Raw genomic sequence first — 18,712 nt, forward strand, 5'->3', positions numbered from 1 at the left:
ACAACAGTACTTATCTGACTGAATAGTGCCAAGTGTAGAGCTTGGTGGAGGGGGGATTATGGTGTGGGGTTGTTGTTCAGGAGCTGGGCCATTTCATGCTCCCAACTTTGTGGAAACATCCATCGGTGTATGATTGTGTGTGAATGTGGTAGGAAGCACCCAGCTGTATAGACTAAGACGTGCTGTATGAATGGGTGAATGTGGCATGTAGTGTTAAAGCGCTTTAAGTGGTCAGCTAGTCGCTCTACAAGTACAGACCATTTACTTCAGCTCATATGCTTGTAAAGGCAGATGAGCAAATACTTTTGGAAATATAGTGTATGATAGAATAAAAAATGTCATGATCCATGAGTAAAGTTCAGCTTTGGTGATAATAGTTTTCCTGTGGGCATTCTTAGATAGAAAAAACTCTTACCAGTGCTTGGTAACTTACAACTTCTTTACTTTTTTGGTTTCAACTGGTTCTAGGAAGTTATGACAAAGAAAAATGATAAATTCACCAACAAAAAGTTCAACATTTTTTTAACAAACATAAATCACTATACAAGTCTACTGTGTAATATTCACTGTCAAACAGAGGGCTGAAGGGGATACACAATGCAGGAGAGCGGCAACTGTGGGACATTTGTCATGTTACAGAGTCAAAGTGTTGAATGATTAAATATTAACCACTGTATTGTCAAAGTGAAAATTCTGGGTTCCAACAACACAAACATCAGTGTTACAGCAGGCAAGTCTGCTCTTCTAAAAGATTTGATAGATACAGTACAGGGGTAGGAGGAACGACCAGATCAGCAAACCTTGGAGTTAGCAGCTGGAGTCAGAGTGTTTGCCAAGGCTTTCAGTCATTGATCAGAGCCAGGATCATGCTGGAAAAATGTTGATGGCAAACAGACATGTTAACACAGTGCACAAGCTGCCATCATTATGAAAACAGAGTACTGCACAACAGTCTTGAACTACTCCTCATCTTTTAATATTATGCTGACAAGGAGCCAGAAGCACTTCAAATGGTATTGATAATAGGTCTTCAGGCTTTCTAAATGTTTGCTTTTTCACCCTGTTGGGGCCATTTAGAGGAATTTAAAACAGCTGGTCAGTGTTGTCCCCAACTCTTTAGTTGCATCAACAAAGAATGCCAAAGAAAAGTCTTTGCCAAAGATTATGGAAGTGTACAAGTGTCCAAAAGGCTTAAAAAAGATCCACCACAAATGAAAAGCAAATCCAGAAAAGACCTGATACAGCCTTTTACGGTTAAGGCATGCCAAATGCCAAGAACTGGTCTGAAATGTAGTGGCTCTACCTTAGCAGAGCGGGATTATCATGATAAAATGGAACAAACAGCAGCCATCAGCCAACCAAGAGCTTTTGAATGTCCTTCAGGAAGCTTGGAGAACTATTCCTAAAGACTAAAAAAAACAAAAAAAAACTGGTTGCCAATAATAAATATTACCTGTAAGACCTTCAATTTTGATAAAGAATTCTGAAAACTGTACTGTATTTAGGGGTCTCAGCCCACAATAGATGTAGGAACACCAGGTTTTGTTTTTATGTTTTTTTGGGGTTCAAGCTGAGCTGGGGGACCTTTGCAGGGGCCTTGGACCCTGCTTAGAACTGCTCGCAGTTCTAGTTATGTCATTTATGTTTAAAATTTCCTGGCAATATACAAAGAAATAAAGGGTAGTTCAAGACTTTTGGGCAATACTGTATGTCCTATGTGATATACAGTGTGCGTATATTGTGTGAGTAAACAATAGACGTTACCTGTACAAATAAATAAAGAAGCAGAGCAGGTGGTAGCCCAATTTAATCATGGCCTCCTTCATGTGGGACTTTAGCAGACCTCTGTTGTGGATCTCAGTCGGGTCAAACACACCCATGTTTCCCATAGGAACCTTTATGTACCTGCAGGAACAAGAGGAGAGTCATCTAGGACACCTGTGGCAAAAAGGGCAGCAAGAGTGTTTGTGCCTCCAGAAGCTAATATATGTGACATGAATACAATCCTCATGATTTAAGTAAGTTTAGAATCTGAATCAACAGATAGCGAGAGCATGTAGGTTTCTAAATAACTCAACAGGGGTACAGGAAAGATTTGCAGACATCTCAGTGACTTGCAGATCAAAGTGCACTCTATTGTGCACTCCCGCGGGACCCAACGCAAAGCAGTGCGGCGCGGGACACATTTTGAAAGCTCATTGCGGGCGCAGGCGGGAGGGGGAGTGCGCAGTGCGGGAGCGGGCGGGAGCGGTGATAAGCTGCAGTCCCGCCAACTAAAAACGTGTTTAATATAAAAGCGATAATGATCTCCTGCTGCTGAAAACAACTGAGAAGAAATAAAGCCTAACTAAAATAAGTTCAAAAGCGCGATCCATCTCTCCTTTTATTCAGGAGATGCGCATTGCGAGGGACAGGGCATGGTTAACCTACTTAAATAATAATTGGATTACATGTTACATTTTCAACATTCTGGGTTTAGAAAAGGTAGGGTAATTAATAACACATATTGTTTTCATTCCACTTGTTTGTATTTAACTCAATGTAACGTGAGCTGTAGGCTCAGATATTTATGCTCAAATCCACTCAAAGTAGGGGGCGGGGCTCCATCACGCTGTATTTAAAATCATATTAACTAAAAATATATACTTTTACTTCCAAGAATGGAAATGTGAGGAGTGGCATATAACACATGTACAATGTATTATTCTTAATATTCACAGTAGATTTTGGTAGGTATGTTGGGCTTATTGCTGTAAAGCCTCAGCTGCTTGTGCCATCTAATGTGCTCCTGCACTATGTGCCCCACGTGACGGATCGGACAGTGGTGTGCGCAGCTAAGATCATGTTTCTTTCCTCAAGCCAATGACAAGAACTTCCGTGAGAAGTAACGCAAACGTCTGAATCATGCGGGAATTGCGGGCGGGAGCGGGACAAAATATGACAGGTGTGGGCGGGAGCGGGACTAAAAATCCTATCTTTTTGCGGGAGCGGGCGTGCACAATGCGGGAGCGAGCGGGCGCGGGACTGTAAATTCTGTACCGTGCAGGCCTCTAGTGCACAACTCAGGGACTTCTTGTTTTTCTTCCATAACTGGAATGAATAAATAAAGGCCACAAGTAATAATTGACACCCCCCCCCCCCCCTCCCCTTATTTATGAAAAGTGATAATAACACATGTGACACTCAGTGGGTCTACATGATGAGATTAATTCCATTATTATTTCAACTGTTGCTAATAGAGCCACTTCCTGTTGACCTCTTCACCACCACCAACAACAACAAACTCAGGCATTGGAGAAAGATGGAGAACGAAGAGCAAGATGAAGCTACGTCCCTCTACATTTGCTCTGTGATGAGCTGCTTGTTGCACAAATGCGATGCCCAACGGAGCATTCTCCATCGCGTTGTTTGTTTGTTTCTGACGGCGACAACAACAGTAATATCGTCTCCTTTGACTTCCGGGTCACGACCCCGGGAAAAAATCTGGAGCATGAGCAGAACGCAAAGTCTAATTCACCACGTGCTTCAGCGTCTACAAGCAGGTTTAGTGTGACTTTCAACAGAGTTATCTCGGGGTCTTAATCCGATCACGAGTAATCCGATCCGATCCAATTTCTTGTCAGATTAAGGTGTCTACATGAATTTAATAACTCAGTTTTATTGTAATTTAGCCAATAATCCGATCCTTTCAGTGCCATGTAACCCCACTGAATAAAGAGAGTGGAAAGGATTTTACAAAACACAAACAACAGAAGAGACTGTTGGGGTTGAATGAACAAATGATTCTGTACATTTTGGATTTCTTTTGTGTGCTAATATTTATGATTTCAAATGCTCTGTACACCGGTGTTTCCGTGTACTTCTTCTCAGTGGCGGCTCCTGACAATAGGGGGGCAATAGTAGCAATGATGACTAAAGTGACCAGTTCAGTGGGTAAAGTAACAAGTAGTCAGCTGTCATAATAATAATTTTTTTTTTTTTTTTGACCAACACCACGTATATGCACTAGATTGCAAGATAAAGATGTTCCCTTTAGCTGCATTTGCCACATACTAGTAGGTAATTGGTTTACCTTCATTGGTTATTCCGCAGCCTGTTAGCCACGACTTGCACTCAAACCAACTCCTGCAAAAACTCCACTGTCCTTCTTGCAAACGGTTCAATAAATAAGGATCTCACCGAATTTGGTGGAAGCTGCACCTCACTCGTGAAGCTCACCATCATCCCGCTAATTTACCGCGCTGCACAAGCCTTTTTTTCAACCTGAAATCTGCTGCTGGGGTGATATTTTCAGCACCCCAAGACCATAAAATTCTGTGACACTGATTGGCCAAATATTTATTAATTTTACCTAGCAACAGTACACGAATGGCTGTTTGGCTGCACTGCTGGGGCGCTCTGACCAGCACCCCATGACAGAAATGATTTATACCAACTGCTATCTGAAACGGTCTGTGCATGGGGGAATTGGGATTGTAGTGTTAAGTGGTTTAAATGTTCAACTGAGACTAGTGAAAAAATGAAGTCCATATACTATTTACATATAACTGACTTACTCCTCAAAACAAATGAGCCTTTGTCTGGATTTTTTTCTATCTATTACACATGTCTACACGCGAATTGGGTTTGATTAAATCTTGAATGAAGCCTGTCTGCGGTGAGTTACAATTTTGGGGAGGTGCACCAGAGTGTCTGCGTAAGGGTGGGGGGGGCATGTCTGCGTTAACTGCGACACACACGCAGACGACCTGGTTTCCGACCATAAACCGCCCTTTAGGAAGAAGTGGCTGTAAGAACATACTGTACCTATAAATGTTCCAGGCTGCTACAGGCATGTTGAGGAGGAAGATGAACCAGTGCATGGAAACCAGCATTAGTATAGTGGAGAGACACTGACCGACCATCTCTGGAATTACCCACTGAGACAAAAACAAACAAAAAAAAAAAAAATCAAACAGACATGAGACACGAAGAGCAGAAATCTGACAGTATTTTACAACTTTCTGACAAAACATAAACAACAGCAATCAAATGTACTTACAACTCAGAATTGGAAAATATAAGAGTAAGCGACATGAAAAACAAAAGGAGTGTGAAGCATCGGTGTGGAAATCAATACTTCATAGAGGAAACTTACTTTGTTCAGCTTGGAGCAGCAGGATCGAGCATTAATATAGTCACATTCCAGATCAGACAAGGTGATAATCTAAGCCTTAAGTCAAGGTATCACAAAATAGGGAGGTTCTGACGTGTCGAATAATAAATTCAATAATGAATAATAATGAAGTCCCTGCTTTCAGCCAATAGACTTTAGTTGAGTCTGTCATTGCTTGAAGAATTCAGAGCCTTTGCTGAGGGACAACACATTACACTCTGCTATATCTACTTCAGTTTACTCAACAATCAGTGTAGCAAACATGGGATTTCAATCAATGAAAATGTACAAAATAAAACATGCCAAATATCACTAAGGCAGTGCTGAACAGCCTGTTTGGTATGTTTGGGTTATCAAGGATGACTTTTTTTTTTTAAGTTGAGAAGTTGTAACTGGGGCATGAAAAGGGCTTAAACCAAACAGGTGTGCAGCTTAGGTTAATACTTTATATGAAATGGGTGTTGACAGTATGTGAGATGCAGTGTCATGCCAAAGTAAACACGGGAGCGCACAGTCGCTCAACATCAAATGCTTCATTCTGCACATCATTTAGAAAAAAAAAGCTCTTTAACTTAATACTGGAAAAGTGGATTTACCCTTAAACTGTCTCATATTAGCCTAACGTGGGAATCACCTCAACTCACTCTGACTTACTAACTCGATTATTACACGATTATTGACTTTCTGTAAGTTATTTGATCAATATTACTTGTATTAAATGCAAAGATAATGAATAAATGACTTAAATGGTGATATAGTCAATGATGCTGCGAGTATTAGAAATCTGAATTTTATTGGGGCAGAAGGACCATCTGGAGTGTTATGGTCTGCTTATCAATGACAAGTTCTGTTCAATTAAACTGTCTGACACGGAAAACAGGTGAATGAGAGCCACTTTGTTAGACTATCGGCTGTATTATCATCCACTAAAAATTAAAAAAAAATGTACACAAAGTTGCAAAGTTGGTAGTTTGTTTGGCGCGCCCATTTCAAAATAAATCCGTGTGTAAAACACCAAAGCCGGGCACAGCAGTCTCTTACCGGCATGTAGAAATTACAAGAGAAGAACAGCTGACAATGACAGATTTTTGGTGACCAATATACTCACAGGGAACATTTTGCCCGCTTTTCGTGACTAGTTACAGTTTTGAAACTAAAGTGAAGGCACATGTAGGAAAAAAGAGAAGAAACTGTAGCATTTTAAAATCGACTCTTCCACTGACAGGATGTCCTTTCCTTGTTCGTTTAAGCTGAGATTCTTGTTCCTGTGACAACACCAAGCCATGCCTTTTTCTGATATTGGAAACACGTCACTGGATTGTAGGCGGCTAACATGTTAGCTAGCATTGATTTGTCAAAATTAAGAGAACAATTCATAAGAACATTTAACCAAACCAACTGCTCTAGCAAGTACGCTCAGCGTCCACCAGAAAGACACACAAGGGAAGGATACGAAGTAAACCGAGAGGAAAATCAGTGCACAGCAGTCCACAAGCGAAAGAATGAACACAGCCGCTTCCATTTTTCCTTTTCCGTAACTGATTAATTCCCACTTCCGGCTAGTCGTAGAGCATGTGCCACCTGAGAGGAAAAGGTGACAGCTTGCAGTGCTGCCACCTAGCGTACGGGGGAAACGGCTGCCCACGTGCAGTCTGCCGTTAAACGCGTGGAACTCTCCCACAAATGACATTATTAACGGAGAGAGAGAAGCTATGGTGTAAGCAATGGGCCAAAAAGATTTGTCCATCTGTGCAAGTAATCCGTGCATATTTGGGAAATGTGTGCGTCTTTGGTTGTAGTTGAGCATAAAACAAAATATTTGTGATCTCTAAAAATGAGTCCATCTGTGTTTTTACTGGGTTGTGTTGTAATATTTGTCAGAATACAAATTGAAAAGTTACGAGTTGGAAAGTTACGAATGCAAAAGTTACACATTCAAAAGTTACGAATACGAATTTCTCAAGTGCAAGGAAAGGGGACAAATGTACGTCTTCGCTGACGTCATCACGCCACAGGCATCACCCAGAGCTATAGAGTTACAGAGTTGCGACACGCTTTGAAGTCGCCGCTTGGGCTGTCACGTGGTTCATGTGAGCCTCCGGAGTTCCAAACATCACAGCGCTGTCAGTCAGTTTGAACGGGTCTTAGCGGAACGTTGCACAAAAACGATAACTTTAACATTTACGACGCAATTTTCGGTAAATATTGACCCATAATGTGCATTGATCACTTCACCGACGATGTATTTTATCAAGGTTTTTCTTTTTTGGAGCGTAGACACATTTATCACCATTTTAAATCGTAGATTTAACATCTTAGCTGCCCCCTGCATGCTAGCAGGGGGCAGCTACCTCGTCCTACTTTATTCAATATAAACACAAGAAACTTGTGTTAAAGAAATACTGAATCATGCCAGCTCAACAGAGCCTGATGTTACTGTCTGTTCCCAGGACTTACTCCTGTTGTCCCAAACACTCTATCTGTAGAAGATGCCATTCAGTCTGTCTGTTCTTTCTGGTGTCAGATGGACAATGCCCCCCCCCCGCGACCCGACCGACGGATTCAGCGGGTATAATGGATGGATTAAAATAGGAATTTAACTTTTTTTTGGTTAAAACCATATTAACGACAAAATAAATGTGTCAGTTGTGAAAAAAATAAACAAAACAGATTTAAACCAAACATTTTATTATAAAATGTCATCATGGAAAATGTCAAACTAGCCTTAATAAAGAAGTTATTTTATTGCTATTTATACTGTTGGGTAGATTAATCTGCAGTAATTAAATATTGTAACGAGTCGACCCAGAATGAAGGTATAAGCACACGGACTGGCTTGTTTCCTCCTCTCCCTGTCAATCACTGGACCGCAGGTCATGTCATGTCACTCAGGTGTGGGCTGTTGATTGGGGGAGAAGAGTGGGGGTGGGCCAGTCGGTGTGCAGGTTTGGTGTTCTCCTGGGGTTGGTTGCGGCGCAGGACAGAGCGAGTCGCCAGTGTTCGGCAATTGTACTGCTTGTACTTACTGTAACACTAACGTAATAAAGAGCCGTTAGGCAACCGCCAGTCTCAGAGCCTCCGTGAGGTCATTACAATATATTTGATCAAATTTAAGCGTTTGGACATTGTATAAATCGGCTGAAGCCCTAATGAGGGTTGATCCATGGCAGCATGACAGCAGCGACCACCACATCTGCTGACCTCCCTGACGACAACAACAACAGAGAAATTCATAAATTCATTATCACAGCTGCAAAGTCATGCTGAAAAAAACTAATAATTAAAGACCAGTCAGCTAATGCCTCACTTTGCCAAAAATGTTGTAATTTAATCAATTTACTGGAGAAAATACGTCTGAAATACCAAAAATGTATTACATGTATTTTGGTGATGTTTTAAAACCTAACAATCAAAACAACTTTACATTATGTCACCTGACAATAAAAAGTTAACGGACTTTAGTGAAATGATCACGTTAATTACCTCACGTTAGCCTCCGTTACCAAGCTTTAAGGTCCCTAAATCCATTACATTTTTAACATCAACATCGACATTTCATGCTAACCAAATGTAAAAATAACGATATCTAAGAGTATACTTCTGATAGATAATGCTTAAAAATGTAAAAAACTTACCAGTAATTGTTCTTGACGAGTAGGCCTAATTGAGGTTAACGGAGCTGACGTGATGTTTGGAACTCCGGAGGCTCACATGAACCACGTGACAGCCCAAGCGGCGACTTCAAAGCGTGTCGCAACTCTGTAACTCTATAGCTCTGGGTGATGCCTGTGGCGTGATGACGTCAGCGAAGACGTACATGTGTCCCCTTTCCTTGCACTTGAGAAATTCGTATTCGTAACTTTTGAATGTGTAACTTTTGCATTCGTAACTTTCCAACTCGTAACTTTTCAATTTGTATTCTGACAAATATTACAACACAACCCAGTAAAAACACAGATGGACTCATTTTTAGAGATCACAAATATTTTGTTTTATGCTCAACTACAACCAAAGACGCACACATTTCCCAAATATGCACGGATTACTTGCACAGATGGACAAATCTTTTTGGCCCATTGCTTACACCATACAAAGCCCATTTCACACTGCGACCCGCTACCTTAGCGGGTCCAAATTGCACCTTCGACCCGCGTCGAGCAATGTGAACGCTTGGCGTGTTGGTGACCCGTGTCGCCTGAAGCCGAGTTCAGGGGGCGTTGCCTAGTGGCAGAGCGTCACACGAAACACATAAAATGCTGGGCGTGTACAATGACGTAGGCACAAGCCATGCGTCGGAGGTAGGGTTAAATACACCTTGATGACTCGTTTTTGCAATTGTATATGCAGTTCATGGAGATGTTATTTTACGGGGTGTGGATGGTTACAAGTCGTGGGATGCCGCCGAAGAACATATGTGGAGAATACAAGAGCACTATAGTCCCCGAAATGTGGCTGAGGAGCTCGCGGACCTCCTTGTCTCCCCAGTTGGCCATATTAAAAAATGTCTCGAACTTGATGTAGGCTAAAACAGAGTGAAACTTGTCCTCACCTGTCCTGTTGTTCTGAATCAGCTGTCCATTCTGTCTTTTAAACTCCTCACGTCACGCCCACGTCCGACCCGCGTTGATTGCGTTCACACCAAACTCGGCTCGGCAAAAAGACTAGGGTCCGACATACATTTAGTTTTTATAATGTTTATTGTGGAGAAAGCTGCCTCGCAGTTGTGTGTGGAGCCAAACATGGTCAAGATGTTCAGGGCTACTTTCCTCTGACCTTCCAAAGATGTCTCAGGGACTATTTGGATCCAGAAAAAAAGTTTACATTATTTTTCTAATAATATTTATGATAAATTATGCTTGTGATAAATTAATTTAAAAAATAAGTCAAAAGCATCTTTATGCACAGACTATGAGCCAAGATTAGTCTGGATCCATCCTGAGGGGGTCCAATAACAGCAGAAAAAAAAAGATTATTGGGACTGTTTTGTCTAACATAGACATCAAAAGCAGCTTGAAAGCTTTCAGTTACACTTTTATTCAGTTGTAGTTTTAGCCAGACATCTGTGTGAATTATGAACATTCAATTATTTTGTAAAGTATTTTTCTCCCACACTGTCAACACTCAATATCCATATATTATACAGCGTGTCATGTTCATATTTGCTGTGCTAACTGCACCTTTGTCCTGGTCAAAGTTCTTGGCACCAATCTGTTTAAAGTGCAGCTCAGAGGATCTTTACAAGCACATCAAGCAATGCACTTATTATTCTTGCGTAATCCAATTCAGGGTCGCAGGGGTGGGGCTGGCAGCCTTTGAGCGAAAGGCAGGTCACACCTTGAATGGGTCGCCCATCCATTTACAAAAATATGCTAATTAAATTTAGCATAATCCAAATATTGCATGATAGTGCAGCTTTTTTCAATGAAAACTGCATTTCAATGGCTCTAGTAGCCATGGAGAAGTTTATTTATCTTGTCTGGTTCCATCCTTTTGAGCTGCTGAATGTATGCTTTCAGTCAGTGTACAACTCGTAGTGGCATGTCAGACCCTTTTCTGACGTTATACAATTCTCTGCAAAACACCTTAAATAATCCAATTTCCTCATTCCTTTGATACATTACTGTGTCCAGCACCATAAGCAAAGCATCCTCACAGCATGGTATAACCTCCACAATATTTTATTATAAGGTATCCTAATGGGATTTATTTAGTCAACTAAACCATCCACTGCATTCTGAAATAGTTCTTTGTTTTTCTCCAAGCATAGATTTTTTTCTGAGACTGACAATCTCTTAAAGTTCTGACATTAATTCTGCCATTCCTTCATTTTTGATAGTGGTCTTTGCCCGCGGAACTCTTGGTCTACTTGCCTCCCTTTGCAGCATTTAGAACCAACTGAAAACATCATTTCACTTCAGGCTGTAGCTCTTCAGACATCCCAGAAGTCTCCTCTTAGCCCCACATCAAAAAGTGATCCAAGTTTTGTGACTAAAACCCCTTTATCTGGTTTTCTGTTCTAACAGAACTATAAATCGATAAATTCATGTCTCCTGATGACTGAAACGTACATGCGTCGTTTTAAATTCCCAAGAGGTGCCAATAACTGTTTCACATCCATTTTGCATCCACTTTTTAATGTCTTTATATGAAACCTTGTTCGGTTCTCTGGACATATATCAAAATATTCTGATTTTACAAACATGGTTCATTTGCATTTATTTCGGAAGATGAATAAAGTTTTGTAAGCATGACTTATCAGAGCTGTACATGTGTGATCACCTTCTGATCCCATGTGAACAGACATGCTCTGTGACAGCTTTCCAAAGATCATCTGATCAAGTCATTTCATCTACAACTTTCAGTCGGTACATTAAGTGCTGGAGACGCCATGATGCAATATATTAGCTTTGGCTATCAGGACAAAAACACATTACAAAAACGCAATTTGTCTTCCATTTCATTCTAAAAGACACAAGGTGATACCTTCCGCCTTTCACAAAGGCCTTGGTTGACCAATACACAGATAATGAGCTTCAAGTTTTATTTTCCTATCAACCAGAAAGATTATCACCGATCTCTCCCATGTTGTCTTTACCAGATGCTGTTTTAATGCAGATCGTTTGCCTTTGGAACCCCTACCGCTCATTTACGTATGCTAGAAGAGAACCAAGAAAACTGCTCCTCTTTCAATCATTGACTGACAGTCAACCAGGAGGTAAAGTCCAGATCGCTTGAGTTTGTGTAAATCCAGTAAGCTGCTAGTCTACACATACAATGCATTGTGGCAGGGTTTGGACAATAAAGGACTAAATTTGACACTTAAATAGACAAGTCGATGATTGACATATGTCAGGACAGGAATAGTGCAATGTTCCACCTCTCTTTCCAAACAGTCTCAGAAATAAATGTTACTTGTCCCCTATTCACTGACTAAGAGATCAAAACAGGAGCATTTTCATCAGGGGCCACCTGTATGTGGGATTTGCTAATCACCTTTCTTTCTAAAAAAGGTTTTTCTATCAGAGACTCTGTCTTTGGTTTCCTGCAGTTTCTCAGAGAACTTGTCCTTAGTCTCTTCCATTTTCTCAGAGAAGAGTTCTTTTGTTTCTTCCATTTTCTCTGAAAACCTCTCCTTCGTCTCCTCCATCTTTTCCGTCAGTTTCTCCTTCGTCTCCTCCATCCTGTCCTGGATGTAGTCTTTAACTGGCGGAGGTGTGGACAAGTAGCCGTGTTTGCGGAGATACTGAATAGACAGTGATGTGCCGCCCAGAGTCACAGCATATCTGGCAGGGGTTGCAATCTGCAGAAAAAGAAAAAAAACGTGGCCAATGAGCACATCATCTTCAAACAGACTGCATCTGCTTTTTCATAATGGCCGAGCAACTGAGACGCATGCAAGTTCAAGACAATTAGTGCTGTGAACAATCGAAACTACATTAAAGCTGCAGTAGGCAAGTTTTCAAAATAACGAGTCTAAAGTCGGAAAATTCGAACTGATACAACTTTCAGGTCCCTCCCCCAACCTCTAACAAGCTACGAATCGCCCCCCAAACCCCTCCCCCTCTGTGGACGAGGTTGTGCACGTGAGTTCACACCAGTGTGAGCGCACACAAGCTGGGGCAGACTCACGCTCAGCAGCGTGTGCACAAGCTGTGATTGACAGGTAGGATTCCTCTCACCCTAACTTGATTGGTTAAAAACAGCCGGGAGCGCTCGGTTTTTGCAAGCATGATTACAGGCTTCAGAGGGAGCTACAGATTTCGTTATTTTTCCTAAACAGCCTATTTAATATTCTACTTCCAGAATCCCATGACAGTTCAAGCTAATATGACTAAAAAATAGTTGCCTACTGCCGCTTTAACTACAAAACAATCACTGGGTCTTAGTGAAAGTACCTTGTAGATGGCGTACGCAGTCAGGGCGTAGCCACTTGAGGAGTTTCTCAAAAGGCCAACTAGTGACTCTGGTAAACCAATGATCTCCAGGAATGGCACTACATTCACACCTCTGAGGGGAACAAAGCAAAAGAGCAGAAAAAAAGTTTCAACAGACGTCTGTGGACTAGAGTTACAATTGTAAAAGAGATTAAATAAGGTTTGGGATTTTTCAGGAAACAAATTAAATCCCTTTAAAAATCGATGCCAGTTAAATCTTTAGTGGGCGCGACATCACTCACTTCATAGCAGCGTAGTAGAAGGTTCCAAACCAAACGGAGGACGTCGCCAGGTGTACCGGAATCATCACCTTCCCGTACTGTTTGAGGGTCCTCTTAAACCTCTGGACCAGGCCGATGGACTTATCCTGCAGCGGGTCCACCTCTGCACAGTCGGGTTCAGCTTCCCTTTTCTGGACATCTTGGGATGGAGCTGTGGATCTGGACTCAGACTCCTCTTGTGGTGGCTGGTGTTTTGGTTGATGCGCTGCTCTGCTGGAGGCTGATGCTGACAGCCATCTCTGGCTGAGAGGTTGCCCCGGCGACAGGCGGACTGTGCCGCAGCGAATCAGGATGGAACACTCCGGGATGGCGGCCCCCACCATCAGCATGCGCACTGCTGCCGCCTGCCGCAGCATCCCATGAGTACGGACGCACTGCATTATCATCCTTCTATTCCTCCTCCTTCTGTTTAACCTGTAGGGTCAGAAGAAAAAAAAATGATCTAAACTTCAAATCTGACAGTTATTTTCAGTATGAACTAATAAGTCAATTTGATTAAATGCTTTAAAAAAAAAAGAAGATGTGTGTCAACCCTAAAGAATAAAGGTTGAATTGAGGCATAGGCTTCATCAGCAGAAGACAATATTCATCCACCAGACTCCAACTTTGTTGCATAGTATTTGACAGATGAGCTTTGAGGACAGAGCCATCGAACATTCCTTTTTCAGATCTCAATCCAGACTGTCTTCTGACCAAGTCATTAAAAGTTGATACGTCTTTAGTGAAACAAGTTTGCTCTGCGGAAAGATGCCTTAGCATCCTGAAAAATGACCTCAGCATCACAAACAGACCAGCATCAAACAGGTTTCGGCATCATCTCCTTACCCAAAGCAGATTCAGGATTCATCATAGAATATTTCCTTCATCCAGTCACCCACAGGCCATAACTGCGCCTCTTTAGCCCTCTGCAACCTTGTTTCCTTTTCTTTTATGAGTTAGTGCAGGTTTGTTTGGCTTCTCGGGGTGGAAACCACATTTACTACAGCAGCTTTCTTACATTGTTTCTTCATTTAGTTTTTTTGTGCATTTTCGATTTTCAAGCCCATCGCTTTGAGTCGTCTTTCACATTTTCCTGGATTGACCTGCATCTTTCCCCCTTTACAGCCTTCCCACTTTGTTTGTACTTGCTCCAAATTTTAAGCTTACTAAACCAAACCACAACCAAACACCCTTTACGAATTGAATGACCTTTTCGAAGGAGTTGAATAATCCTTCCCACAGTTTCAGCAGACAGCTCTCCATGTTCACTGCCAACCAGCCAGCTGCAACAGCTCATTAAATATTCTCTTTTCACTGCAGATTTATTTGGAAATTCAGACTTTTACAGGGACGTCACAACTGAGTCACTCCAAGTCTTTCTTCTCTACTTCGTCAGCAATAAAAGCAACAATCAACATTTTTTACGTATTTTTCACAAAACCAATTTTTAAGCTATTAAACAAAATATTTTGTGTTATATCTGTTTTATTAGAAAAAACCTTGATCTACTGAACCACGCATTAAAATGATACATTTGGAAGCGACAGCAGCCGGTTTTGTACTGTACGTGTTCGGCTGCTAAAAGAGGAGGTAGTTGGGTGGAGCGGTGTATGTCTGTAGCTGTACTGTAGAAGTTGTATCAATCTGTGGATGAACTAGTGTCTTTTTTGGGGGGGACAAAACAAAAACAGAATTAAAAGAACATTGGATTAGGGTGTACATAGAGAATATAAATGTGGCATGCAAGACACTTTTGAAGACAATAATCTATATATATACACAGTGTTTCCCGCAGGAAATTGCTTAGTCAAGGTGGTGAGTCGTCGGCCGGGACCAGGGGTTTTGCGCGGATAGCGTTCTGTCGGTTGGCGGGGGGCGGGGGGGGTGTTACTTGGAATGGGACGGGTTGTTAGAGCAATAACGAAGCTGTTTAAGAGCTGTAACACTTTTTTATTTACATTATTAACTATTTACATTAACAATCAGTAGGTGTCGCAATTCAATGTTATCAATGCTGTCTTTTAATGTCTGAGCCTGGCAAATCATTATTACTTCGGTTTAAAAAAATAAATAAAAATAATAATAATTTTTTTTTGGGGGGAACGTTGGCAAGGCGGCAGTGCGAGTTTGCTAAGGCGGCCGCCTTGACTATAATGCGCTGCGGGAAACACTGATATATATCGCAGTATTTTCCTACCCATTCAAACTGTGTGAGGACAATCACATTAGAAAACCTGACTGGGACGTTGAAGAAGTTCAGTTTTTTTGGGTGGGGTGGGGGTAAAACTACTCAACCTTCTCTTACAAAACCATCTCATACATTAGAGAGGCAGAAGTGAAAGTGCTGAGGGTGAAATTCTGCATTCAGTATTTTGGAGAGGCAAATCTAAAGGAACCCGCCTCCCTCGGAGTAAAGCCCTGACTGATTGTAAGGGAACTGATCAAATGTGGTGCGAAAAAAAACAACCCAAAAAACACAGCAAAACTGAATGGCTGATTTACCGTTGGGCCAGGCAATATTTGCAAACTGATACATCTTGTTTTTTTCTTATATATATTTAAGTTACAGTTATGTGATGAATTTGTGCTTTAAGTGCCAACTCTTAACTGAAAGAAGTTTAGGAATATTAAACCTTAACCTGCTATACCCTCTTCAGGGGATTTAACTATTAGGCAACAAATTGGATCATCATTCCTGTGTCAACATTCCTTTATAGGCAGCAGCTACATATATGAATGTTGAACCCATAGAATTAGTATTATTATTATCATCACTATCATTATTAGTGAAGTAAAAAATTATACTTCCAGGAGTAGTTTTAAATCACTATACTTTTTACTTTTACTTGAGTATATTTGTGAAGAAGAACCTAGGGATGTCACGATACCCTAGTAGTCGATATCAATATGTCCGGAGGAATTTCATCCCCGGTACCAACGGTACCGTAGAAAAACGAGTACCGTCATGTTTGTAGAATGTTGGCATCGACTTGGTACCGAAGTACCGGTTCTTGTGACATCCCTAGAAGGCTACAATGAGCTCGTTACTTTTCTTCCTAACTCTTTGGTATTCTACGCATCATTATTTTTATCCCCCCCGGCGTATGCCTCATTTTAATGTTTCATTTTGACAAAAGGGTGGAATGCCCTCTCCGGGTCGGGAATGAGATCCTTCCCCAAGTGGAGGAGTTCAAGTATCTCGGGGTCTTTTTCACGAGTGAGGGCCGAATGGAGCAGGAGATTGACAGGAGGATCGGTGCGGCGTCTGCAGTGATGCGTGCTCTGCACCGGCCTGTCGTGGTGAAAAAGGAGCCGAGCCAGAAGGCGAAGCTCTCGATTTACCGGTCAATCTATGTTCCTACCCTCACCTATGGCCACGAGCTGTGGGTAGTTACCGAAGAAGAGCTGGAGGAAGTGGCCGGGGACAGGGACGCCTGGGTTTCTCTGCTTAAGCTGCTGCCCCCGCGACCCGATCCCCGGAGAAGCAGAAGATGATGGATGGATGGATGGATGAATGGATTTTGACGGAGACAGACTTCCGCTAAAGGCTCTACCACGTGACTGTGTTTCATCAATCAAACGTAGCCGTGCAGTCTCGTCACGTGACCATTCTCAATCTCAGCGGCGGGACGGGTTAGCTTTACGATTTACAGTCGTAGCAAACAAAAAAGAGAAACGGATGAAAAATGGCAGAATCAACGGTTGGAAATGCAGACGCAGAGGAGGAACACCCTTGGCCTCATACTGAAAGCATGTTTACCTTACAAAAAGTGCGAAACAGCAGCTACATTATGCGGTGTCTTCTGTGTCTACCAAAACAAACGGACAATTCAGCATTCAAAAACTCAACATCTAACTTGAGGAAATATGCAGCGGTTTTCTAAATTCCTTTTTTTTTTAATTAATTTTTTTTTTTTTGCTGTGGATAGGCAAATGTTTGTTTTTTAGGTTATTTCCTGAGTCTCTTTTAATGTCTTGATCTCCCTGTAGCCTCACAGATTGCTTAATTTATATTCTATTTATTATTGTTTCATCGACTTTATTTTTCATTGAAGTACTTGAAATTACCTGAATTATTCTAATTTAAGCTATGTTGTAATTAATTCATTATTTTAAATTTATTTTATTGACAGGATGAACTCTAATTTCCCTAAAGATGATTATTTTGTATTTTTGTCTTTCTGATTGAATGCTTGTGTTAACAAATAAATCAGACGTTACTCAACAGTTACGCCGTACTTGAGTAGTTTTTTCACCGAGAACTTATTTACTCTTACTCGATTAATTATTTGGATGACTACTTTTTACTTGATTAAACATTATTCTGAAGTAACAGTACTTTTACTTGAGTACAATTTTTGGCTACTCAACCCACCTCTAATTGTTTCTCAGGAAAACCAGTGCTATAGAGTAATACACTCTATTTGTACACCACTCTGAGGAAAACAACAAAGTTTGCTATTATGCAACAAAAACTTCCAGCAGCAAGTAAGAACATTCACGACACTACGACCACAATGAACGATCGTCTACAGAATAAAAGGACAAAATTAGACTATAGCATTAAGAAAAAAAATAGACTCAAATGTCTTTCGTGGCTCAATTCTTAAGTTGCAACCGGAAGTTTAAGGCTAAAGTCATGGGAGGATATACAAAGACATCTATGTTAGGCTCGGTGACATTGGGCAGATACGTCTGGAGTGCAAGACGGAGGTTTTTCGTTACTTTAATGCTATGACGCTCAAAGCAGTTTAGGCTGCTTCTAATATACTGAAGCAGAGTCTATCTTCGTTTGACACGGACTGACAGACAGGTTTGTTAAGGCCACAGTCTGAACAGGTGCCAACTTTAGCTTCTGACGCCTGATGTTGGCTAGTTAGCTGTTAGCTAGCTGCACCGCTAATCCTCGCTGGTAGAAACATATGTAGACATAAGTTAATTAAACACACACTAAAACCGAGGACAAAAAGCAAACTACACTTACACTGGACGTTAGGTGATGAGGTCAAGACGAAGCAGCCCTTCCCAGTCTTGAAGGCCATACGAGTTTGCCTGTGCTGTGAGTCTTTCAAGGACCACATTTACCGTTGCAACAATTCTAGCTGCGTGTAGGGCAGCATGTAACACAAACCGCGCAGACAAATGTGGGAAATGTAGTTCCTCTTCAACTGGCTTCTAAACGCTCCAAGAAATTTAAGAAATACATTTCCCAGCATGCTGCGGAAATAGCCTTGACGTTTGGTTGTAGTTGATTGTGTCCAGTCATTTTCACAGTGCAATTAACAATTTCCGACCGCATGTCTGTACGAGACAAATTAATTTAATTATTTTTTTATTCTTATGATGAATTAAAACGATATATT

The 18,712-nt window shown here is 41.3% G+C and overlaps 2 protein-coding genes across 2 annotated transcripts; both read right to left on the bottom strand.

The window, feature by feature from the left end:
• Window positions 1–425: 425 nt before the first annotated feature.
• On the bottom strand, window positions 426–6,692 carry cnih4 (cornichon family member 4). The gene is made up of 5 exons (XM_075464684.1): window positions 6,609–6,692; window positions 5,138–5,206; window positions 4,807–4,919; window positions 1,765–1,905; window positions 426–869 (listed from the first exon to the last, which is right to left on the bottom strand). Exons 1-5 carry the CDS (start codon window positions 6,675–6,677, stop codon window positions 842–844), a joined length of 420 nt encoding a protein of 139 aa, XP_075320799.1. The 5' UTR covers window positions 6,678–6,692; the 3' UTR covers window positions 426–841.
• Window positions 6,693–11,270: 4,578 nt separating this feature from the next.
• fam210ab (family with sequence similarity 210 member Ab) lies at window positions 11,271–18,470 on the bottom strand. Its single transcript, XM_075464685.1, has 4 exons — window positions 18,334–18,470; window positions 13,332–13,784; window positions 13,051–13,162; window positions 11,271–12,455 (listed from the first exon to the last, which is right to left on the bottom strand). The coding sequence occupies exons 2-4, from the start codon at window positions 13,754–13,756 to the stop codon at window positions 12,141–12,143; spliced, it is 852 nt and encodes a 283-aa protein (XP_075320800.1). The 5' UTR covers window positions 13,757–13,784; window positions 18,334–18,470; the 3' UTR covers window positions 11,271–12,140.
• Between the last annotated feature and the right edge of the window lie 242 nt (window positions 18,471–18,712).

This window comes from Odontesthes bonariensis, chromosome 5, assembly GCF_027942865.1.
Source record: "Odontesthes bonariensis isolate fOdoBon6 chromosome 5, fOdoBon6.hap1, whole genome shotgun sequence".
Taxonomy (NCBI): domain Eukaryota; kingdom Metazoa; phylum Chordata; class Actinopteri; order Atheriniformes; family Atherinopsidae; genus Odontesthes; species Odontesthes bonariensis.